General features: G+C 60.9%; 1 protein-coding gene across 4 annotated transcripts in view; it reads left to right on the plus strand.

The window, feature by feature from the left end:
* The first annotated feature begins 5,157 nt into the window (after nucleotides 1-5,157).
* The window catches only part of SRCIN1 (SRC kinase signaling inhibitor 1), a 58,040-nt gene continuing 39,322 nt past the window's right edge, over nucleotides 5,158-23,875 (plus strand). The window contains exons 1-2 of one of the 4 annotated variants that reach the window (XM_054286469.1): nucleotides 5,158-5,362; nucleotides 10,517-10,579. Coding sequence is in view for 2 of the 4 variants with exons in the window: in XM_054286465.1 (XP_054142440.1) it covers nucleotides 19,996-20,113 (118 nt within the window). In the remaining 2 variants the exon portion in view is untranslated. Of the gene's footprint in view, nucleotides 5,363-10,516; nucleotides 10,580-19,673; nucleotides 19,741-19,943; nucleotides 20,114-23,875 lie in introns of those variants that run through there. The other 3 variants (XM_054286467.1, XM_054286465.1, XM_054286470.1) reach the window with 3 other exon arrangements.

The following is a 23,875-nucleotide window of genomic DNA, read 5'->3' on the forward strand; positions in this document are numbered from 1 at the left end:
AAGACACGGGAATTCAACCGAGAGGGGGAGCGAGGATCGCAAAGAGCGCCGGAGCTCCAAATTGCGTCTCCATGGCAACGCCGGGCGATGCCGCGGCTCCGCCGCTCTCCTGGGGTTGGGGCCGGCCCTTCCCGCCTTCATCTCTCCTCTTCCATCCTTTTCCCCCCCTTTTTCATCCCCCTTTTACCCTTCTGAAATTTGCCTTGGTGACTCAGCGCGGGCAGAGGGATCGGCGCCCTCTGTTTGTCCTCAGCGCCCTCCCAAATCCTGCCTGGAGCTGGTTCCTTCCCAGGATGGAATTTTGGGCGGCACCAGGAAGGACCCTTAGCACATCCCGAGCTCTCCTCTGCTCCCGGCTGCAGCTGGACCCAAATGTGCCTTAAAAAACCCCAATCCCACAAAATTCAGGAGGGATCCAGGGCCCAGGAGGGATCCCAGGGCCAGGAGGGCTCCGAGCCGCGGCTGTGGCGGGTCCCGCTCTGTCGCTGTCCCCGATGTGACCCGGGGTGGCCTCAGCGCCGTGTCCCGGTGCCAGTCCGGGCCCTCAGCCGCGGTGAGGAACGCTTCGTCCCCGCCCGAGCGCTCCATCCTCCTCTTTTTTTCCTTTTTTTTCCCTTTTCCCCCTTTTTCCGGCAGCGAGGTGTGAGCCGTGACTCAGCTCCCTCCTCCCGACGCGGCTCGAGCTGCACATCCCCGCCTCGGCTGGGCACGGAAAATCCCCCAAACCCTTCTCTCTTCCCCATTCAGATCCCATCTCCCGCAATTCCGGAGCTGTCCCTGTCCCATCCCTGTCCCTGTCCCATCCCTGTCCCCGTCCCCGCCCCCATCCCTGTCCCTGTCCTATCCTTGTCCCCGTCCCCATCCCTGTCCCTGTCCCATGGAGCCGTGCCCAGGAAATCATGGAATTCTGGGGGGATTTAGGGATCAAAGTGTCACGGAGCACAAAAATGTGACTAATCCGGTGTGGAAAGGGACATTTAACCATCCTGACCCCTTTCCTGCCCATCCTCTTCCTCCTTCGTTGTGCACCAACAATTTCCACGTCAGGGAAGTTTTATTCCCATACAATTCCTATAAATTCCCTTTTATTCCCATAAAACTCTTCCTCCTGAGCTTCTGGAGAAGCCCCTGGAATTTCCCAGGAATTTTGCTCCCCAAACCCTTGGGGTTGGGGGGTGACCAATGAATTTAAGCCACTCCCATGTCCCTGCCGTGTCCTTGTCACTGTCCCTGCTGTCACAGGGGTGTCCCATGACACCATCCAGGTGCATTTTCCAACCTTTCGGCCTTTCCCAAAATATCCTGAGGCCATTTCAGGGGTTTTGAGGGGATCTGTTGCATGGATGATCCCACAATTCCTGCCTGTTCCTGAGGGAATCCTGGGAAGGAGAGGAAAGGAGCGATCGAGCCCAGCATGCCAGCCCCAGTTTGGGGTCAGCGCAGGATTTCCTGTGGGATCATGGAAATCTCGGTCACCCCCCCAAAGCTGCTCCTTCCCCCGGGAAAATCCTCTTAGGGTGGATGGGAGGAATCCCAAAGCCTTGGGAAGCAGCTGGGGTCCCTTCCCGGCTCTGTCCCCATTAATGGCCAGGATTTGTCCCCATTTAGGGCCAGTTCTGTCCCCATTAATACCCAGGATCTGTCCCCATTTAGGGCCAACTCTGTCTCCATTTATGGTCAGGATCTGTCCCCATTCATTCTCAGACTCTGGGGGCCACCCCTGGAGTGGCCAAAACCCCATGGAGCAGAGGGAAATAATGGAATTCTGTGGGGATTTAGGGATCAAGGTGTAACAGGGAGCACAGAGAGGTGACAAATCCAGGGTGGAAAGGGACATTTGACCCTCCCGACCCCTTTTCCACCCCTTTCCTGTCCATCCTCTTGCTCCTCCATAGTGCTCCAACAGTTCCTTGCCCACACCACATTTTGGGATGAAAAACCCGGATTTTGTCTGCAGAAGGATAATTCCTCCCCCTTATCCCAGCCCAGGAATGTGACCTGGAAACCTGGGACCACTCCCATCCCGTCGTCCTCCTCCTGGGGGGGTTAAAATCCATAAAAATTCCCAGTTTTCCGGGAAATTTGGGAATTCGAGACCAAGGCCATCCCCCCGAGGGCTGGCAGCGCCCAGCTCAGGGGACCCAAAGCTGCGGCTCTGGTCCCGGTCCCTGTCCCGGCTGTCCCCGGTTGCCATGGAGATTTTCCCTCTTCCTGATGCCCGCAGGGAAGCAGCGGGGACAGGGAGGGGACAGGGAGGGGACACTGCTGAGCGCTGCCACCGCGGGGGTGCTGTCACCAGCAGGGCATTGCCACCAGCAGGGCACTGTCACCATCATAGCGCTGTCACTAGCAGAGCACTGCCACCACCAGGGTACTGCCACTATCAGGGCATTGTCACCACCAGAGCGCTGCCACCACCAGGGTGCTGTCACCACCGGGGCACTGTCACCGTCAGGGTGTTGCCATCATCAGGGCACTGCCACTACCAGGGTACTGCCACTATCAGGGCACTGCCACCATCAGGGCACTGTCACCACCACAGCACCCCAGAGATTCCCAGGAGCGGGGTTGGGTGGTGACACCACAAATTTAGGGGATTGTGAGGGAAATGTCCTGGCTTTTCCCAGGATTCCAAGTGGATTTTTTTCCAAGATTCCAGGTGGGTTTTGGGAATACGAGCAAGGAATAGGAGGAATTTTGGAGATAGGACTGAGGAACATGAGGAATTTTGGGAATATGAGGATGGAAAAGGCTCATTCTCGATCCAGCATCACAGACAGGACCCCAGAGGAGCAGGGCTGGGTGGTGACCCCACAGATTTAGGGGATTGGGAAGGGAATATTCCCAATATTCCTGCAGGATTCCAGGCGGGTTTGGGGTTGGAAAAGGCGAATTCCCAGGATGGGCTGCGAGGGCCGGAGCGTGACTGGGAGCGGTAAAAACGGGAGCGGGGGCGCGGGGCCGGGCCCGGCTGGGACACGGAGCCGCTGCCAAGGGACAGATGGCGGTGGGAGGGATCCGTGAGGAGCTGCGGCAAAAATCCCAGTGAGAACAGCTCGGGAGAGGATCGGGATTGGCTCGGGAAACTCCTCCCGGGAGAGGGAGGGTGAGGAGCGAGAGGAGGGCTGAGCCTGGGGAGCAGAAATTCTCTCCTGGTTGTGGATTTGGGGTGGGATGGACAGGACTGCAGCCCTGAATTCCCGGGAATCCCAGTGGATGGCTCTCAGTGGCACTGGTGGCACTGGGAATGTCCCAGCGCTGTTGGAGTGGCACTTCCCTGCCCTGTGTGCACCCCAAAAAAAAAAACCCAACTCTGCTCTGTGGCAGCGTTTGGTGCCCCTGGTTTTGGGATTCTGGGACAGTGCTGCCTCCACAGGGATGGAATCCCACTGGACCCAGGGAGAGATCCGGGATCAGCCCTGGGACAGCCCAAAGCCTGGGAGGGGGATGCACCCAGGGATGGGGCATGGGGTGTGGGATGGATCCATGGGATTTGGGATGCACCCATGGGGTGTGGGATGTGGGGTGTGGGATGGATCCATGGGATTTGGGATGCACCCATGGGGTGTGGGATGTGGGGTGTGGGATGGATCCATGGGATTTGGGTTGCACCCATGGGGTGTGGGGAGTGGGATGGGTCCATGGGATTTGGGATGCACCCATGGGGTGTGGGATGTGGGATGGGTCCATGGGATGGCCTCATAAGATGGGGGATGGCCCCTGGCACCAGGAGGCCCCAGATTCCCTGGTGGCACTTCCAGGAGAGCAGGATTTGGGGTTAATGAGGGGTTTTTAAGGCGCGGGGTGGAACTTCATCTCCACACCAAGACAGGGGCACTGGGAGATGATGGGGAGCACTGGGAGGTTGTGAGGTCACCCAGGATCACAGGAGGAGCCGCCCGTGCCCATCCCAGGGCAGGGATAGGGGGACACGTTGCGGCGGGTGCTGTCCCCGTGCCAGATCCACCCCCCCTCCCCATGTCCCCCGTGTCCCCCCCGGCTGGCTGTGGCTCCATGGGGATGCGCTGGGCCGGAAAAGGCCCCGGTTCTTGCACGATCCCATAATGGAGCCCTGGGGGCGGCTCGGCCGTTAATGCAGCCATGGGGCGGGAGGGCTCCGGGGGGGACTCCTGACCCTGCCCTGACCCCGCTCCGCCCCCCCCGGGCCCCCCCGACTCCTCTCTGAGCCCTTCTGAGCCCCCCTCTACACCCCCTGAGCCCCTGAGCCCCAGGGTTGGGTCCCCACTGGGCGGGTGGCACTGGGTGTGTCCCCAAGGCACGGCCAGGCAGAGGTTGAGCCCCCTGTCACTGTGCCCCACCGCGGTGGCATCAAGGGCCGGGACCCCATGGCTGTGTCCTCACCGTGGTGACATCAAGGGCTGAGCTGTGTCCCCGCGGTGGTGGGTGACACTGGGCGACACTGGGTGACACTGGGTGTGTCCCCACGGTGGTGGGCGCCGCCAGGCAGAGCCCGAGCCCCCCTCAGGGTGTCCCCACGGCTCTCGGTCACCGCTGTCCCGGCTGGCACCCGCTGTCCCCGGTGCCACCGTTGCCAGGACCCGCGGGCAGCCGGCCCAGCCCTGTCCCCGTCCCTGCGCCAGCCGCGCGCTGCCCCTCCCACTTGCCCAGGTGGGCTCGCACCACAAATCCGCCCTCTTTTCCCCCCAAAATCCACCCCTCAGCCTGTGTCACCTCCGGGGACATGCCCGAGCGCTGTCCCCACCCCACCAACAACATCCCCTTCCCTCCCTCACCCCCCTGACGACCCCAAACCTCCGGGGACGACTCCTCCCCTCCCTCCCTCCCTCCCTCCCTCCCCGTGCGCGCTCCCGCGGGTCCCCGCTGTCACCCGGCGACAGCGACAGCGACGCGCGCGTGCCAGCGCTGCCGGCAAATCAGCGGAGAAAGGGAAAAAAAAACCAAAACAGCAACACCAGGAAAGAAAACCTTTTAAGAGGGAGAGAGAGGCCTTTAAGAGGCAGCGAGGGGCCGGGGGCAGCCGTGCCCCCCTCCCCGCGCGGATCCATCATGAGCTAATGTGTTTGTGCCTCTCGTTCGTTCGTTCGTTCGCTCCCTTTTGTACCTCGCGGGGCCGCGCGCTCTCCCACGCGCAGCCGGGCGCGCTCCCGGCGCGCTCCCCGCGCCCACTCCCCGCCGCCGCCGCCGCCGCCGCTCCTGCCGAGCCCGGCCGGGCCTGAAGCCCCTTCTCCCCGCAGGAAAGGAGAGGAGGAAAAATAAAAATAGAGGAAAAGCCGCCCCAAAAATCCCAAAAGCGCAGCAGCAGCCTCGGCGAGCAGCAATGGGGAATACACCCTCTCAAGGCATGTCACTCTCACTATGTGCATCCATTCTTAAGTAGCAGGTATTTTTTTTTATTTGTGTGGTTTTTTTGCCTCCCTTTCCTCCCTCTTCCCCAGCCCTGCTTTTCTCGGTGATGCCCGGGGTGGGGTGAGGGGGGCACAAGATGCTGCCGGAGTTTTGGTGGCCGCCCAGCTGTGGCGGGGCTGTGGCGCTCCGGAGGGGCGTGTGACAAGCGCCGGGACGCGGTGACCCCCCCGCCCCTCTGGGGACAGCAGGGCCGCGGGTGTGGGGTCGGTGCCGGCGGCGGGGCCGCGTTTTGGGGGCGATGTTGCCCCACCGGAGATGGGGAGCTCTGCGGGCTCTGGGGGTGCTCGGAGGGGGCGGCTTTGCTCCGATGGCCGCTCCAGCCGCCCTGGCCGGGGTTTAACCGGGATGTTTTGGTGGCCGAGCCTCGCTGGGAGAGGCCGGGCTCAGGATTTGTTCCCAGCTGGGCGCGGAGGGAGCCGTGGGCTCTCCCTCACCTGCTGCGTTCGCTTTTCCTCCTCGCTGCCTCTGCCGAGACACAAAGGCCAGCGCGAGCCACCGGGTGGCCCCCGGGGCGACATTTTCAGCATCCTCACAGGAAAAAAAAAATCATTTAAAAAAATATATAAATAAATAAATCCGGCGCATCCCGGGCTGGGCTGGGGCGTGGGGGGAGGAGGCGCGGAGGGAAACTTAAAATAACTCCGGAGGTGGCCAGCCCTGAGCTGGCGGAGCCTCCGCGGGGTCCGGGTGCCGCCCTGCCCCGCGCCAGCCCCGCGAGGTGGCAGCGACACGGGCGGGGGTCCCTTTGTCTGCGCTGGCCGCGGGCAGCTCCGCGCTCCCTCCGCTCTCTTTGTTCTCGCCGTGGCACCGGGGCTGGCGAGCGGCGATGCCGCCGTGCCCACCCAGCCTGGCACCCCCCCGGGGGGCACCCAACTCCCCGGGAAGTTGGGCTGGGAGCCGGGAGCGCGGCCGGAACGGGCGGCGGGGCCCTCGGGAGCTGAGCCCCTTCCCGGCGCCCCCAGGGATGACACGGGGGTCACAGCTCAGGGGAGGGGTCCCGCACCGGGAGGGGCGTTCAGCCCTTCCCAGGAACCCCAAAGCCGGACCCTGGGATCCCCAAAACCCCAAGCCCGCGTTCTGGGGGTGGGGGTGTTCCCCAGCCCCCCATCCTGGGGGTGCAGGTGCCCCCACGTCTTCTCCATCTTTGGGGTGCAGGTGCTCCCCAGCCACCCCTTTTGGGGGTGCAGGCACCATCTCAAGGGTTCAGGTGCTTCCCAGTCCCCATCATTGGGGTTCAGGTGCTTTCCAATCCCCATCCTGGAGGTGCAAGTGCTCCCACGGCTTCCCCATCTTTGGGGTGCAGGTGTTCCCCAGCCCCTCTGGATGCCCCACGGATTTCCCAGCGCTGGCAAAATGGGCGGGGGGGCCCTGTAAGGCCCCTCCTGTCCCCCCCAAACCCAGCCGGCGTTCAGGGCAGCGCAGCCCCGGGGCTGTTCCAGCCCCAGCGGCGGCTGCTGCCGGGTTTTAATGAGGAATTCATTTCCAACGCGTTAATTATCTCCCACCAGGCTGCCCCCGGCAACGCTCGGCCGCCCCTGGGAAGGGCTCGGTGCCCCCGGCAGGAGCCCCCTCCCCACTGGGAGCTGCTGGGCGGGACTGGGACCCCCTCGGGGGGAGGCATTGAGGAGCCCCCGGCCGCGGCAGGGCGGTCACAGCGGGTTTTGGTGGCTTTGTGCAGAAGGAGCTGCGGGCTTTGTCCCCTCCCAGCAGGGTGGGATGGGCAGGGACGGATGCCCACCCCCTTTTTTTGGAAATGTTGGTTTTTATGGAACGTCCTGGTCACAGTCTGGGGGTGCTGGTGCCCCTCCTGGGACAGGACAGGGTGGGGACAGCCCTGGCTGGGGACTGGCACTGACTGGGAGCTGTGGGGCACTGGTGGGGTGTGGGTGTCGGTGACAGGCTCAGCTCTGCTCCCTCACTCAGGAAAACCGCGGATTTCCCCCCAAAATGTGGCTTTGCCTTTAGGAAAAGAGGAGTAAAGGCACGTCCCTGCTGGGCTGCGGGTGAGCCTGGGGCCCCATCCAATCTGGCTGGACACCCTGGTGAGGGTGACACCTCTGTCCCCTCACATTGTCCCTCCCCTTCCCTTCCCTTCCCTTCCCTTCCCTTCCCTTCCCTTCCCTTCCCTTCCCTTCCCTTCCCTTCCCTTCCCTTCCTCTCTCCAAAATTCCCCCAAAATTCCCCAAATTTCCCCAAAATTCCCATATTCCCACCCTTCCCATGGCAGCGGGGTGCCCTTGGCTCCGGAGTGTCACCCGCGGTCCCCAGGGGCCACCTCGGCGGGGCAGAGCCATCAGGGCAGGGTTTAATTAGAGCCATCGATTGTGGCCATCGATCCCGCGCGCCCTGGGGACAGTGGCGACACGTGGCAGCAGCACCCCATGGCAGGGGCTGGCGGGGAGGAGACAGGGCCAGGGTGGCACCGTCCCTGTCCCTGTCCCTGTGACAGGATGTGGGAGTGATCCTGGGAAGGGGCAGGAGCTCCTGAGGGAGAGGAAATGTTCATCTTGGAGAAAAGGGGGATCAGGAGGGACCTTCTGAGGTCCCTGACAGGAGGGGACAGCCAGAGGGGCTGGGCTGTGATCCCAAGGGACAGGAGGAGAGGGAATGGCCACAGTTGGGATGAGAGGATCCTGAATGGTTGGGATGAGAGGGTCCCACAGGGCTGGGATGAGAGGATCCTCCAGGTCCTTGCAGCGCTAATCATTCCATGACCCCATGAAAGTCCATAATCCCATGATATTCCATGATCCCACAAAACTCGAGCTCCCCAGGGTGAAGAGCTGAAGCTGCTTCCCCAGACTCTGTGGGATTGTCCCATTCCAAACCCCCAAATCGGGGCTCTGACCCCCCGAGCCAGCTCCCCCATTCCCCCAGGCTTTGGCGACATCCCAAATCCATCCCTGGGAGGATTCTCAGCGCTCTGAGACCCCTCCCTTCCCCTCCCTCTCCTCCCTCCCCTCCCTCCCCGTGCCAGCTGCAGGTGCTGCGGGACTCGAGGGCTCTTCAGGCTGAGCCCTCCCCGATCACAGCTCGGGGACAATGAAACTTTGCTGTCAGCTGGTTTTATTTTATTTTTATTTTATCCCTCCCCCCGCTCGCTTTCCACTTTCAGAATCCATGCAAATGATGGGGTTTGGGTTTGTTCTCAAATTTTTAAAGATTTTTTTTTTTGAGATTCATCTCCAGCAGATGATGGAGAGGGTGGGAGGAAAAGGAAGGGAAGGGAAAGGAGGGGGACAAAAACACTTCGGGGTTGTTTGTGTTGTTCTCTCACTGCTCAAATGTTCTGATTGCGGAGGCAGAGGAGGAGTTCAGTGATCTGGGAACAGCGAAAAGCTGGGAAATGTGGGAGCTGCATCCCAGCCCCAAACTGGGAAATGTGGGAGCTGCATCCGAGCCCCAAACTGGGAAATGTGGGAGCTGAATTCCCGCTGTAAACTGGGAACTGTGGGAGCTGCATCCGAGCCCCAAACTGGGAAATGAGGGACATGAATTCCCGCTGCAAACTGGTCCTGTCGGGGTGTGTCGCTGTCCCCAGGTCCTGTCGGGGTGTGGCGCTGTGCCCTCCAAAGGTGCCCAGGTCCTGTCAGGGTGTGGCGCTGTCCCCTCCTTCCCCCACTCCTGCTCCGTCCCTCCCTCTCTCGGTCCCTCCCCGCGGTCCCCGCCATCAAATCCAGGAGCTCTCGGGGATTTTCAGCCCTTCCCGAGCCGCGAGAGCCTCCAAAGGACTCTCAAGGACACCGCCATGGAGCCTTCCCTGCCTTCTCCTCCTCTTCCTCCCCCCCCCGCCAAGCCCCTCTCCTTCCCCCGGAATCTCCCAAATCCATCCCCGTCCCCGCAGGTGACACAGCTCCGTCCCCACCCCCGAGGGTCTCAGGTGGGCTCTGGGCTCCTCCGCCCCCCCTCCAAATCCCGTAAAATTCTCTGCAGAATCCCAGGAATTGGCGCTCATGGGGAGCTTGGGGCAGGATGGATTCTCCATGGGGTCACATTCCTGGAATTTGAGGGAATTTTTGCCTGCCCCATACCAGGAGAAATAACTCAGGAGAGTGAAAATTGGGAGATTTTCCCAGCTTTTATCTCTCTTCCATCCAAACTTCGGGAAACCTGGGTGTTCCCAGGGCAGGTCCCAGCCCTGAGGTCATGCAGGTGAGGCCAAGATCAAAGCTTGGGAATTCCCAGGCTTTGGAATTCCAGCTGGGAATTCATTATTCCAGTCAGGAATTCATTATTCCAGCTGGAAATTCAGGATCCCAGTTGGGAATTCATGGTTCCAGCAGGAAATTCACGATTCCAGTTGGGAATTCACGATCCCAGTTGGGAATTCATTATCCCAGCTGGGAACCCAAGCTGGGAGCACCCCCGGCCTTCCCCCCAAAATCCCAAGGACAGGATTGAAGAGTTCCGTTCTCCCTGGAAAACCGAAGGAGCCACTTTTGGCCTCCTCCTTTCTCTTTTCCCCCTAAAATTCCCAAATTTTCACCTCTCAGGTGTCACTAGGGAGAGGAAGGAGATTCCCGCAGATTTTCCTGGCAGGTTGCAAAACACAGCATAAATAATTCATCCCCTCCTCAATTATCAAAACAAAGGAATGAAGCGAATTTCCGAATTTCCGAAGGATTTTCCACTCACATTCTATGGTTTTTATTGGTTTTTTGTTTCCCTGCTTTTCTTACGCCTCGGAGATGATTTACTCACGGAGTGGCTGTGAAATTCCTTCCCAGTTTTCAGATCCATCGCCAGGAACCTCCAAAATCTCTCTTTTTGGGGGTGAAACTGCCCCAAAAATCCAGGGGAAATGGGGATAAAAGGGCTTGGCCAGGTTTTTCATCCTCTGGGGGGGTTTTGGGGTGTAGGAAAGGTAGTGGATCCCTTTCCCACCCTATTCCTGGCAGAAAAAGGGATTTTTGTGGAGCGTGTGTCCCCTCTTGCCCTGTCCTGGTCACCCCTTTCCCACCACTCTTTTATTTCGGATTTTTTCTCTGTGTTTCGCTTGCTCTGATTAATTTCTTTCTTTCCCTCCATCTGAATTCCCGGGGGAAAAAAAGCCAAACAACAATAATAAAAATTTCCCAGCTGGAATTTCCCAAATTCATGAATCTCCTCCTTTCCTGTCCCTACCCAGGGCTCCATGGAATTGCGGGCGGGAAGAAGCCAGGACTGTGTTCCCTTTGTTTAAAGTCTCCAGGTCAGTACCGGGGGCCGACAGAGTCCTCCCCTTTTCCCTGGATTTCCCACAATTCCATGATTTTCACTCTTTCCCTGCTCCTCTCCCAGGAGCTGGGCCCGTGGTGGGTGAGGGCAGCACCCAGAGCCCCAATTTTGGGATGTTTTAAAGGGCCCCGCTCATTTTTGGGATGTTTTAGAATGTTGTGCCCGGATTTTGGGATGTTTTTAGGAGGCTCCTGCCTGGATTTTGGTTGACATCCATGGTTGAGGCGTCGCTTCCCAAACTTTTGGTGGACGACAAGATGGATTTGTGGAGTTTTATGGTCCTGGAGGATCCTTGGTGCTCCTGGAAGGATCCCTGGTGATCCTGGAGAGATTTTGGGTGTTGCTAAAGGGATTCCTGGTGTTTCTGGAGGGGTCCTGGTGATCCTAAAAGGATCCTTGGTGCTCTGCCTTTTTTTATTATTTTTGGGATTGTTTTTGGGATTCAGTGGCTACTTTTTTTGAGATTCAACAGTGATTTATTTTGGAATTCAGTGGTGCTGCTTGTTTGGGATTCAGCTGTAGTGTTTTGGGGAATTCAATCATGATTTTGGGGGGGATTGAGTGATGATGGGTCTTTGGGATTCAGTGGTGACTTTTTGGGGGTTCAACTGCAATGCTCTCTTGGGATTCAACGGTGATGCTCCTTTGGGATTCAGTGCTGACTTTTTTGGGACTCAGTGGTGATTCTTTGGGATCCAGTGGCGATGGGTTTTTGGGATTCAGTGCAATCCTAAGGGATCCAGTGGTTGAATGGCTCAGGCAGCTCCTGGAGGTGCCAAACCCATCACAAGGAACCACGGCAGAGAATTTGTAGGATCTGTGGGATTTGGGGAATCTTTTCCAACCAGGAAGGCGCCTCCCGACCCCTCTTTCCCCACCAGCTCTGAACCAGGGCCCACAAACCCTTGGTGACACCTCCCGAGTCACGAGCGCCAGGGTGACATCCCGAAGGACGTTGATGTGGGATCAGGAACGAGAATTATGGAAAAAACCACATTTTCCCGACCCTTTGGAACATTTTCCCTGCCTCCCGTCTGCTTTTCCGCCTCTGTCTGGGGGGATGAAAGCGCCGCCGCGTCCTGGCGGAGGTGACAGCGCCAGCGAGGCCACCGCTAATGGGGACATTAATGAGTTTTGTCTCCCGGCCCCAAAGCGCCTCCTGACCCTTCCCGAGGGTTGCGAACACCTGGAGGAAACCGGCGTCGCTTTCATCCAGCCCGGAAAAACCCTGGAGCGGCCAGGGAGGGGGGGTGGAGGTGGCTTTTGTCCCCAAAAGTCCCCGGGTTTTGTCACCAAAATCCTGCTGAAGGTGACAGGAGGCGGCTGGGATGGGATGAGCCGGGAATTCTGTGTGGGAATGGTGGGAATGCTCAGGGGGAAAAGGGGTGGTGGCCAAAAGTGTCCTAGAGCAGGGGACAGGCGAAGGGACCCGTGGGACAGGGGAAAGTGTCCCCATCCCATAGAGACAGATTGTCCCCAACCCTGTGGGACAGGGGAAGGGATTGTCCTCACCATCCTGGGACAGGGGAAGGTTTGTCCCCATCCCACTGGGAGAAAGTAAAATATTGTCCCCAACCCCGTGGGACAGAGGAAGTTTGTCACCATCCCAGTGGGACACAGAAGGGGTGTCCCCAACACCGTGGGACAAGGAAGGGTTGTCTCCAACCCCGTGGGACAGAGGAAGTTTGTCCCCATCCCAGTGGGACAGGGAAATGTCCCCATCCCCCGGTCCCCACTGCCCTCCCCTGTTCCCCGGCCACCGTTTGCCTTTTAATTACAATTATCCAATTATTGCTCCTCCCCCACGGGCTTCTTCCTCCCCTCCTTGTAAAATTGGGACACAACCAGTGGCATCTTCATCCTCCTCATCCTCCTCATCCTCATCCGCCCTGTCCTCATCCTTCTTCTCCTCATCCTCCTCATTCTCATCCTCCTCATCCTGTGCATTCTCATCATCCTCCTCCTTATCCTCACCATCCTCATCCTCCTTATCCTCATTCTCCTCTTCCTCCTCCTTCTCCCCATCCTCCTCCTCCTCCTCCTCCCTGGAGCTGTCTGAGCTCCCCGTTCCCTCGCTGGCTCCTGGCCCCGGTTGCCACCTGGCCACCCTCGCTGCAGAAGCTCCAGACGCTTCCCCCTGGGAATTCCGGGGTGCATCCACAGGTGATCCACCCCAGGAGAAGGTCGGGGTGCAGTGAAATCAATTTCCCGGTAAAAATCCCCCGGTGGAAACAATTCCCGGTGGAAATTCCCTGGGATCCGTGGCCTGGAGCTGCTTTTCCATCAGGGAGAGCAGGCTGGGGCCGGCGCCCGCCCTGGGGGATGAGCAGGTGTCCGGGGGCCGGGGCAGCGCCGAGAGCTCCCCAAAATAGAGCCGGGAGCGGGGGGAGAGGATGCGGCCCCGGCTCCCCGCGGCTGCTCCTGCCAGAGCCGCCTGACGGCTGCAGCGTCGTCAGAGCTGTACCTATAATTACTGCACCTATAATTACCGTCTGATGTGCCGCAATTAGAGCCCCCGCCGGCAGAGGAGTTGGAGCAGACAGGAGCGGCCTTGGCCGCCTGAGAGGGCTTCCAGCCCTTACTGGAGCCTTCCAGCCGTTCCCGGTTCCTGCCATCCTCTCCCGGAGCCTTCCAGCCTTCCCAGAGCCTTCCAGCCATTCCTGGAGCCTTCCTGGTGCTTTCCAGCCCTTCCCACAGCCTTCCAGCCCTTCATGGAGCCTTCCAACCCTTCATGGTGCTTTCCATCCTCTCCCGGAGCCTTCCAGCCCTTCCCGGAGCCTTCCAGCTGTTCCTGGTTCCATCCAAGCCCTCCGGTTCCTTCCAGCCCTTCCCGGTTCCTTCCAGCCCTTCCGCTGCTCTCCAGCCCCTCCTGGTGCCTCTTTCCAGTTCCTTCCATCCCCTCCCTGTCCCTTCCATCCCCTCCAGGTGCCTCCACCTCTTCTGCCCTGCCGGGAGATGAATTTTGGGAAAGGCGCAAAACCCAAGGGCTCAGCCCCGTACCCGGGATCTGCGGTGTTGGTGGGGAATGGGATCTTTAGGGGGTCTTTCTGGGATCTTTATGGGATCTTTGTGGGATCAGGGAACGGTTTAGGATGGGAGGACCTTCAATCCCACCAGGCGCGGCCACCTCCCACCATCCCAGGTGCTCCAAGCCGCAATGTCCAGCCTGGCCTCGGACACTCCCAGGGATCCAGGAGCACCTACAGCTGCTCTGGGAACTCCATCCCCGCCCCTCCCCACCCAAAATCCCCTCCCGAGTCCCTGTCTCCATCTGTGATCCCTGGCTCTGTAAAGTTCTGCAATCCCAGAAGGGTTTGGGCTGGAAGGGACCCCCAAGCCCACCCATTCTCACCCCTGCCTTGGACAGGGCCGCCTCCCACCATCCCAGCCGCTCCAAGCCCTGTCCAAACTCCTGTTTCATCCCTCAAACCCCAAATCCCCACTCTCAGCAGGGATCCCTCATCCCAAACCACAGGGCTGAGCCTCCCCTCCCTCCAAACACCCCAAATTTTATTTTTATCAGTGCAAAATCTTTACACAAAGCCACAGAAATTCCCCAGGAGTGCTGTGAGCATCCCCCAACTCCCTCATTTCCTTCTTCCCTCTCCTATTTTTCCCCCAATTCTCGTTTCCTCACCCCCACCTGCCCGTGCCCAGTTTAAACCGCAACTCCCTGTCCAGTTTAAGCCACAACTCCCAGCCCTAGGCGAGGTTTCAAAGCTTTTATCGGAGCCCAGGGTCTGAAATTCACAATAAAACCCAACAAATAGCAATGATTCAGAACCTCTCCGCTGCAGAGAGCCAGACCAGGACCTCAATTAAGCCATTTGCAAATCGTTAATTTAAGAATTGCTCTCGGATGCCTTTAAACCGCTCCCTCCTGCCGCTTCCAAACGGGTAAAGAGCGCGGGGATATAAACTGAGAGGTCGGGAAATGCTGATTTAACGGCGGATTTTGGCACCGGCAGCAGCTCCGGACGCGATTGAAATCCCGGGGCGGCCTTGGGAGGAAGAGCAGAGGTTCCCAGGTGAGGTGAGGGCTGCTGGGGCGTCCCCAGGGGATGGAGCTGAAGAGCCAAACCTCACCTGCCTTGAAAACTTCAATTTATTTCCTCTGGACTTAACCATTTCCAAACCCCCAGCGATGCCAGGGCTTTTGCAGGTGTGTTGGGGCTTTGGAAATGGTTAAATCCAGAGGGAATAAATTGAATTTTTCAAGGCAGGTGAGGTTTGGCTCTCCAGCAGCATCCCTGGAGTGGGATGGTCCCAGAGTGACCCTGGATTTATCCCATCCTGCAGATTGTCCCCTGTGAGCAGGGGCAGCCTGGCAGTGCCACAGCCAGGAGCTTTGAGACCTCTCCTGTGGCATTTTGGGATCTTGCTGCACGAAAAGGGGAGAAAATCTGCGGCTGCCTCATCCCTGGGAGTGTCCAAGGCCAGGCTGGAGCAGCCTGGGATGGTGGGAGATGTCCCCAACCATGGCAGGAGGAGAACCTTAGGGTTCCCTCCATCCCAAACCCTCCTGGGATCCTTCCAACGACCCCAAAGCTCCGTGAGTAGAGGATTTGTGCCCCCAAACCTGTTGCTGGGGCTTTTCCCTCTGCCCTCTCCCCAAATCTGGGCTCTCCTGTCCCGTACCCGGCTCCCAGCGCTGCTGCAGCCGCTCCTGGCACTTGTCCCTTCCCCTTCCCCCTCCCACGGGTGGATTTTGGGATATTTTAAGGCAGAACCGGGCGCATCTCCCGATCCTGCGGCCGCTCCGAGCGAAGTGAGCAAAGGAAACGGGGAAGAGGTTCTGGAGCAGCGGGGCTTGGGGCCGTGCCAGGGCGCCGGGTGCAGGGGTGGGCGCCGGGCGCCGGGCGCCAGCCGGGCCCCGGAGGTGTTGCTGCAGCCCCGGGAGGCCGTGCCAGGCTGCGCTCGGCTCCGGAGAACGAATTCTCGCTTCTCCAGGAGGGGCTGGATTCTGCCACCAGCTGGGGAGCAAAACCCCAAATCCACAAAATCCACAAATCCACGGGCTGATCCAGAGGGTGCCGCGGGAACAGCTTGGGACGAGAGGCCCGTGGGAGGCTGGAGGGGACCTGCGGGTGCCAAAATTCCCTCGGCTCCACCTGGCACCGCTTGGCAGCTCCTGCCTGGGAGCGGCGCCGGGCGCTGCCAGCGCCGAGGGCGATGCCAGGCTCGGCAGATGTTGCCCGCGGATCCGAGCAGGCTGAGCCGTCCCCGCCACACCTCCGGCTGCTTCTGCTCGGGCTTTGAGGAGTTTTTGGTGTGATTTGAGAACTCTGCAGCCGTCACTTGGCTGGGTTTGATCAGGAGCCGCATTTCCGGGCCCTTCAGCTGTGAAAGGCTCGGAGCTGCGCGGTGCCAAGAGGTCTTTAAGGGTTTTTTCACTGCTTAACTCTGTTTCCTCCCGATCCGATACCTCACCGGCACTCGCAGCCTCCTTTCTGAGTGGAAAAGGTTTTTCTGTCGGCCTGGAGAGGGGTTTTTGCTCATTCGAGATCCCCCGAGGGTTGGGGTTGGGTCTGGCGTGTCCTGCCTGTGCTGCTGTCGCTGTCCCTGCGGCCTCCAGCGCTGCCACCCCTGCCTGGGGGCACAGCTCAGGGATTGGGGTTGTGGTGCGAGGAGTGGGAATTTGGGGATTTGGGGATTTAGAGATTTGGGGAAGTGCTTCCTGACCAGGCTCTTACATGGCACCGCCCAAGGGAATGGGCAAATCCCTCCTCACGTGGAACCGGTACCCATGAAAGGGACACATCCATCCCCACCTGGCACTGCCCAAGGGAATGGGGCACATCCATCCCTACCTGGCACTGCCCAAGGGAATGGGGCACATCCATCCCTACCTGGCACTGCCCAAGGGAATGGGCACATCCACCCCCACCCGGCAATGCCTAAGGGAGTGGGGCACATCCATCCCCACCTGGCACTGCCCAAGGGAATGGGCACATCCATCCCTACCTGGCACTGCCCAAGGGAATGGGCACATCCATCCCTACCTGGCACCCCCAGCCCGCCCTAAGCCATGCTGGGCACGGGCTGATCCAGCCACGGGCCGAGCTTTGTTGGCCTCCCAGTGTCCCTGCCCTCCTGGGTAACCCCTCTGTCCCTCTGTGCCATCCCCGATCCTCCCCCCCCAGGGCTCTGTTTGTCCCCATCTCTGGTGGCCGTGCTGGTGACACAAAGGCCCCTCTGTGCCACTGTGAGGGCACCGCCTGTGTGAATATTGCTCTATAGACTGGGAGAGGGCACAAAGCCCCGCTGTCTGTGCCAGCTCTGGGAGGGGGCCTGCATTCCTGATCCGTGACTGTCCCACTGTTCCCACCCCAGCTCTGGTCTGTGACTGTCCCACTGAGTAAAGCAGCACAGAATCTGAAAAATATAAAAGCTAAAACTTAGGGCATGGTGAGGAGCTCCGGGATTCACCGAGGGATGGGCCGGGAGCGGGAAAGGAGCGGGAATGGAATGAATGGAGCATCCAGCGGCTCCCCAGGAGCTGCTGAGAGCGAAATCGTGTCCTGGAGCGCAGGTGTGAATGCGGATGTCTCACCCCGACGTGTCAGAGCTGCTTTTAGCAGCTTTTTCCCGGGAATTGCCTCCTGGTCACGCTGCTGCTCCAGCGGTGTCACCAGCAGTGGGTGACACCTTTGTCACCACTCTGCCAGCTCAGGGTTGTGCGGCAGGGAAGTCACCGCCTTGGGAGAGCCCGAAGTGGGGGGAAAATGGGATTTTGGATTTAAATCCAGGCCTTTCCCTCCTTTCCAGGGGGTTTCAAGGTGCAGGGAATGGTGGCACTTCCCCTGGGGACAGCTGGACCCTGCTGGGGACTGTCCCTGTGTTGGCACAGCAATGCCAGGCACGGGTGATGCTGGCTGGGATCTATCCCGGGATAAACCTGGGTGCTGGAGCTGCCCCTGGCTCCTTCCTCCATCCCGTGGCATTTGTATAATGCATTATTTTACAATTTTTATATTTCTGTCTATGTGTAAATAAGAGGAAATGAATCGCAGTCTTGTTTTGTAACCTTTTGATTGGAGCGTGGCAGCTCCCATCCCTGTGGAATGGGGGACGGCGGGGACAGTGGGTGACAGCGAGGTGGCAACTCATTAACCCCTCATCAGCAGCGCCATCACAATCAAAAGGTCACCACATCCTCCCAGCAGGGTTTACAGGGATCATCGGGAAGGACAATTAATCCTCGTCGCGTTTGTCTGCCAGCATTTTCCCGGTAAAATCTCCGCTGTTCCCGATTTTTTCCAGGGACAGGGAGCGCCTTCCCTGGAGCTGCGGGTCCTGAGAAACGTCCCGGCCCTGTCCCTGGCCCTGGCCCTGTCCCGGCCCTGGCCCTGGCCCTGTCTCTGCTACGTGTCCTTGGTCACCTCTCCTCGCCATTTGTGCATCCAACCTTTTTTTCCCTTTTTTTTAGTTTTTTTGTGAGCAATTCCCGCCTCTCCTCCAGGCAGGAATCAACCTCACGTGGATGATATTGGATATTAACAGAGGAATGATCCCCTCGGCCCCAAAGTGAGGGAGAGAAGGGGGGAAAATCCCCCGCGGTGCGTGTGGGGTGCGGGAACCGGCCCAGAGCGCTCAGCTGCGAGGAGAAGGAATTTTTTGGGAAGGTTCCTGGTGTCGTGAGTGCCGCCTGTGCCAGCTGTGACTCACGGCCGCGGCTGCTGCGGAGCCTGGAGGGACTCCAGGAGGAGCTCAGGGCTCTGGAGTTTGTCCCTTCTTGCCCTGAGCTGGGAATGGGGAGCGCTCCTGGGCCTGCCCCGTCAGTGCCTCAGTTTCCCCCGTGTCAAAAATCGGGAAAATCCAAGGCGGTGTGAGCATTCCTGAATTCCCAGCTCCTTCCACCTGGAGCCACCTGAGCTGCCCAGGGACGTGCTGAGTCACCGTCCCTGCAAGGGGTTAAAGGTCACGTGCAGGTGGCACCTGGGGACACGGTGACACATCAGCCCTGGGGAATGCTTGCAGAGCTTTTCCAGCTATTGATCCCAAATTCCAAGACTTTTAATCCTGTGGCATCAGCATTTGGATTGAAAGAACACTGGGGGGGGGGGGGGGGTGGTCACAGCCCTATGGGGTGGGCTGAGGTTGGGTTTGGGGTCCCTTTGGCTGGGGCAGCATCTCCCCGGAACCCTGGGGGTGGCACCGAGTGAAACCCTCCCCCCCAAAATGTGGGGACAGGGATGGTTTTATGGGTTTGGGAGGAGCGGGAGGAGCAGGCTGTGTCTCTCAGGTGCTCACTGCTCCTCCTGCCTTCGGGATCATCCCCTCACCCTGAGAATTTGGGAATGGTCAATTCCGTCCGTGGAGGTTGTGGCCTGACCCTGCCTGTAGTGACCAGCGCCGTGTCCTGGGGACAAACCTGGAAAATCACTGGGGACAAACCCAGAAAACCGCTGGGGACAAACCCGTAAAAATGCTGGAATTCCTTCCCCGAGCTCCCCGGAGCATCAGCCACGGGCTGGCAGCGGGGACATTTCAGGGTGTCTGTGCCCAGGGGTGGGCAGCTCGGTGCCGTCAGGGACACCCTGGCTCCCTGGACCCTCGGGGCTGGCTCCTGGCGGTGGCGGCAGCTCGGGCAGAGCCCCGCGAGTGTCACCGGCGGGACCACGGGGAGAGCAGCGCGACAATCCGGGCGCTGATGGCCCTGCCCGGCTGCTGGCACTGCCCGGCCCATGTGATGCGTTTGAGGGGGCACGCTGACATTTCCAGGGGAAGGAGGGGGAGAAAAAAAATCCCGGGGGGACCCGCAGGGAGCTCCGGAGCGGCGGAAAACAGAGCGAGAACCGTCCGCGCCCAGCGGAGCGAGCGGAGGGACAAAAGCAGGGGGAAAGTTGCCAGGGCAGGGCCAGGATGTGAGGGGAAGCGATGGGAGCCGGCGGAGCAGCGGGAGCGGGGAACGCCGACCGTGGAGGCGGCCCTGGGAGCCCTCGGTAGCGCGGGGAGCGGAGCGGGGAGCGCTCGGCAGCAGCGCGGCCTCGCTGCGGCTCCGCTCCCCGGCGCGGAGGACCCGGCGCTGGGTGTGAGCCGGCGGTGGCGGCGCTGGGTTTGAGGTGACGGTGGCGGCGCTGGATGCGAGGTGACAGCCGCCGCACGCCCGCGAGGTCAGAGCTGCGCGATCAGGTCGGTGCCACCACCCTCCCCTCGCTCGGTAACGAGCCCACCCCGCGTTTAATTCGCACCGGCAGCCAGCGCCGCCCGATCCGGCTGCTCGGAGCCGACCCCGCCGGGCCCGGAGCGCGGCTTTAAATGCCAAAAATGCTCACGGAGCCCGTGCCCGGCCCGGGTTAAGCAGATGCGATGAGCTGCGTGTGTTTGTCGCGCAGATCGGCGAGCCGCGCTCCGAGCCGAGCCGAGCCGCCTGCCGCTGCCCCCGCGATGCTGCCCCGCTGGGCAAAGCAGCCCCCTGGAGCCTCCCCCCGAGCCGCGGCCAGGCTGCGGGAGCCGGGCAGAGCCAGCGAGCCCGGGGACTACCGGCTGCCAGCGCTGCTCGTGGGTATGGACCGGGGGGACGTGGGCATGGGGGGAGCGCGGGGTCCGCAGGATCCAGGGATGAGCTGTGCCCTGGGAGTGATGGATGGGGTGGGTGGGGTGGTCCCAAACCCTCACAGGGGGCTCTGGAGTGGCCTGGGGGTGGTCCTAGACCCTCACAGTGGTCTGGGGTGGTCCCACACCCTCAGAGGGGTCTCTGGAGTGGCCTGGGCAATGTCCCGGCCCCTCACAGGTGGACACTGCCCGGGGAAGTGATGGATGGTGGCCCCAGCCCCTCGCAGATGGGTCCTGCCCCAGGAAGGGACAGAAGGCCCAGCCTGGGGGCAGTGCCAGCCCCTCACAGGTGGGCCCTGGGTGGCCTGAGGATCCCAGTCCCACACAGGCGGGCTCTGCCCAGCAGCTGATGGATGGTGTGGGCTGGGGGATGCCCCAGCCCCTCACAGGTGGGCTCTAGGATGGCCTGGGGGTGGTCCCAGCCCCTCACAGGTGGGCACAGATGGCGTGGGCTGTGCCGTGCCCGGCTCTGAAGGGAGAAGGAGGAGGAGGAGGAGGAGGCGCAGGGCTGCAGGCAGCTGCTGATGCCCTCCTTTTGCTTGACTAAACTCCGCTGCCTGGCCAGCTCTGGCTACCGCTGGTGGGAGGCGGCGGGCGGGGGGGACGCGGCTGCGCCCCCGATGTGCCCGGTGGGGCAGGAGGGGACAGCAGGGTGCGCTCAGCGGGCCGAGGGGTGGCACGGCGCGCCGGCCTTGTTCTCGTGTCACCCGCAGCGTCTCGAGGCGGGCTGTGCCACCACGCTGCGAGGGACCGGCTCGATGTCACCGTGCCCTGCGGCCAGGGGGATGTGTCACATGTCCCCGCAGCGTCCCTGTCCCGTGGCCGCTCGGGCTGACAGCGGATCCTTGCAGGATTTCAACCCGTGTTTTCCATCCCTGAGCACGTTTTGCTGCCTCTCGGAGGCCTCAGCCGAGGCTCTGAGATATTTTTTTCCCAGCTTTTCTGATTTTTAACGAGCTGTGACTAACCGGGCTGGCACGGCAGGCGGTGACCAAGCACCAACGTGCTACCTGTGCGCCCAGAAATAGGGGCTGCTCTCCACACTCCCGCCGGGAGCATTCCCGGCCACCCCGGGACACCCACCCAGCCTTTCCCACGCCTGGCAGTGCCCAGCTGCCAGCAGGAGTCACCCAAAGGGGCAGTGCCACCCAAATCCTGCCTGGAGGGTGCGGGATCGCGGCTCGGTGCTGTGGATGGAGGTGCTGAGCTCCAGGGTGGGCTCCGAGCCCATTGTGGGGGTGGCAGAGCCAAGATTTGGGCGAGTTGGGTCTCCTGTGCCAAGGATGGAGCTGGCTGTGGGATTGCCGTGGTCCCAAAGCCTCTGAGCCAGGAAAAATCCCCTCCCCGAGTGCTCCCTGGTGGAATTGAGCCCTCTGGAGATCCAGCCTGGTGGGCAAAGGGTGGGAAATGCCCTGGGCTTGGCTTGGGCCCCTCGCCTCCTGGCTTCCCTGCGAGGATTCATTCCTCATGGAGAGAGATTTGGGATGCCAAGGACCCCGTGCCCGGCTGTGGGCTTTGCCCTGGCAGCTGCTGGTGGCCGCAGGCCAGGCTGGAGGGTCACAGTCCCTTCTGCTGCTCCCTCCCATTCTGTCATGGAGGTTTGGATGGGATTTTTGGGAAGGAATTCCTCCCTGGTAGAGCAGGGAGGGGATGGGGTGGAATTCCCTGAGCAGCTGTGGCTGCCCCTGGATCCCTGGGAGCGTCCCAGGAGCAGCCTGGGGCAGGGGGAGTTGGCTCTACTTCCCCAACAGAACTGGCACGGCTGAGTCACAGCCCCACATCCTCGCCTGCCCCACACAGAGCCTGTCAGGACCCAAAATCCTGGGAAAATCCTTTCAATTCCGATGGCGTTTCCCCCTGCTCCCACTCCGGCTTTGACCCCCTCCCCTCTCATCAGCCGGACCCGTGTCACTCCATTCCGTGCCTCAGTTTCCCCGCGACAAGGGAGGTCCCCGGGCCATTCCCATGGCAGCTGCCAGGCTGCGGCTGTGCCGCGGGGGTGGGGACGAGCCCACAAAGCTCCTTCTGTGGGAGCCGCCAGGAGCTGGCCAGCCTCGCCTCGCCTTTATTTTTATCCCGCGTCCCCAAGCTGCTGGCACGTCCCCAGCCCTGCCAGCCGAGGATGTCACCCTTGCCAGGGCACGCAGGGCTCCGTCCTCTTCCTCCTCGCGGCTCTGGCCCGGGCAGGGATGTTTTCCATCCGCCTGGAATGCCACTGGCTCTGTCTCCAGCCAGCGGCCGGACACGGAGCCGAGGGCAGCGGGAAGATTTTTCCCATCTCTCACAGCTGGATTTTCTCCTTCCCTCTGCCCCTTATCTTTCCTTGGCTTTCCAAGGGAAACAGGAAGATTTTCCCCGGCTTTCCCAGCTGGAATTTGCCCTTCTCTCTGCCCCTCATCTTTCCTTGCCTTTCTGAGGGCACTGGGAAGATACTCCCAACTCTCCCAGCTGGAATTTGCCCTTCCCACCACCCTCTGCCCCTCATTTTCCCTTGGCTTGCTCCTTGCTGCACAGCTCCAAGGGAGCATCCAGGTGTGCCAGCCCTTCCCTTGGCACTGGATCCCCGGGATTTTGGGAGGTGAACTCATCTCCCGTCTCCATGTGGGCGCGTGGGCGCCATCACACCCGGCGAGGTGGGAAAAAGTGGCGGCTGCTTTTTCCAGGGCCGGCCAGATGGGATTTCTCCCTTCTCTCCGGGCTCTGACAAGTGACATGCAGGATCTATCCGCCTGGCAGGGCAGCGCCACGAGGCGATGCCAGCTGAGCTCCGAGGAGCTGCAGCCTCGGCCCGAGCTCCGTGTCCCGCCGCAGCTCCGGGGTGGGAATTTGCGGGATGCAGGCGGTGCCCGGGGCTGGGAACGGGCACGATCCCAGGATTTCACACGGAGAATCCGGACTGGCACCGTGAGCGGGCACGGTGCCCCTGCCCAAAGCCAAGCGGGATCGGTGGGGTCCCGTCTGAGAAGTTCCCAGTGGAACTCTGTGTTTGCGGAGCGAGGGGGTGTTTAATTTTCCGCCGTTCCAGTGGAATTTGGGAGTGAAAGGCGCGGCGGGGAGCCCGCTGAGCCCCGGCAGGGATCCTTGGGAAGGGGGAATGAGATGGGAGAACAATTCCCGCATGCCGGGGGATATCACGGCAGGTTTGTCCCCTGCTGGGTGCTCACGGTCCCCTGCGGGTGGCCTTGGCGTCACCTGGCTCTTCCCAGGGGATTTGGTGGCTGCTCCAGGAGCCCGGCAGCGAGGGCAGGGTGGGGGATTTTCATCCCGGTCGCCACCAGCTTTGGCTCCTGTGTTGCTGTGAAAGGGACAAGGACACCCTGCAGTCCCCTCACTTTCACATCCCTGTCCTGGGATGGACGCTGGGTCTGCCCCGCTCCAAGGCTGGAATTCCCTGGGAATTGGCATTAAGTGGCCAGACCTGGCCAGGGCTGGCCCTGTCGGGGACATGGCGGTGGCAGGAGAGGGGACACCGGTGTCCCCCACTGTCACCTGCCGTGTCCCTGCTCCTGGGAATGGGTTTGCTGGGAGAACTTGAGCATCTGGGCAGCTCCCAGCACTTTTTGGGTGTGAGGAGGGGTCCTGGAAGGCGCTTGACCATCCCAAAATGAGTGGACACCACGGTGGCCGAGCCAGAGACAGGGACAGCAAGGCTTGGGCGGTGACTCTGAGCCACCTGGCGTGGTGGAATCTCCCTGGCCATGGCAGGGCTGGG

Source organism: Melozone crissalis, unplaced genomic scaffold (assembly GCF_028551555.1).
Source record: "Melozone crissalis strain CALT ecotype California unplaced genomic scaffold, PUWL_Pcris_2 ptg000048l_1, whole genome shotgun sequence".
Classification (NCBI taxonomy): Eukaryota; Metazoa; Chordata; class Aves; order Passeriformes; family Passerellidae; genus Melozone; species Melozone crissalis.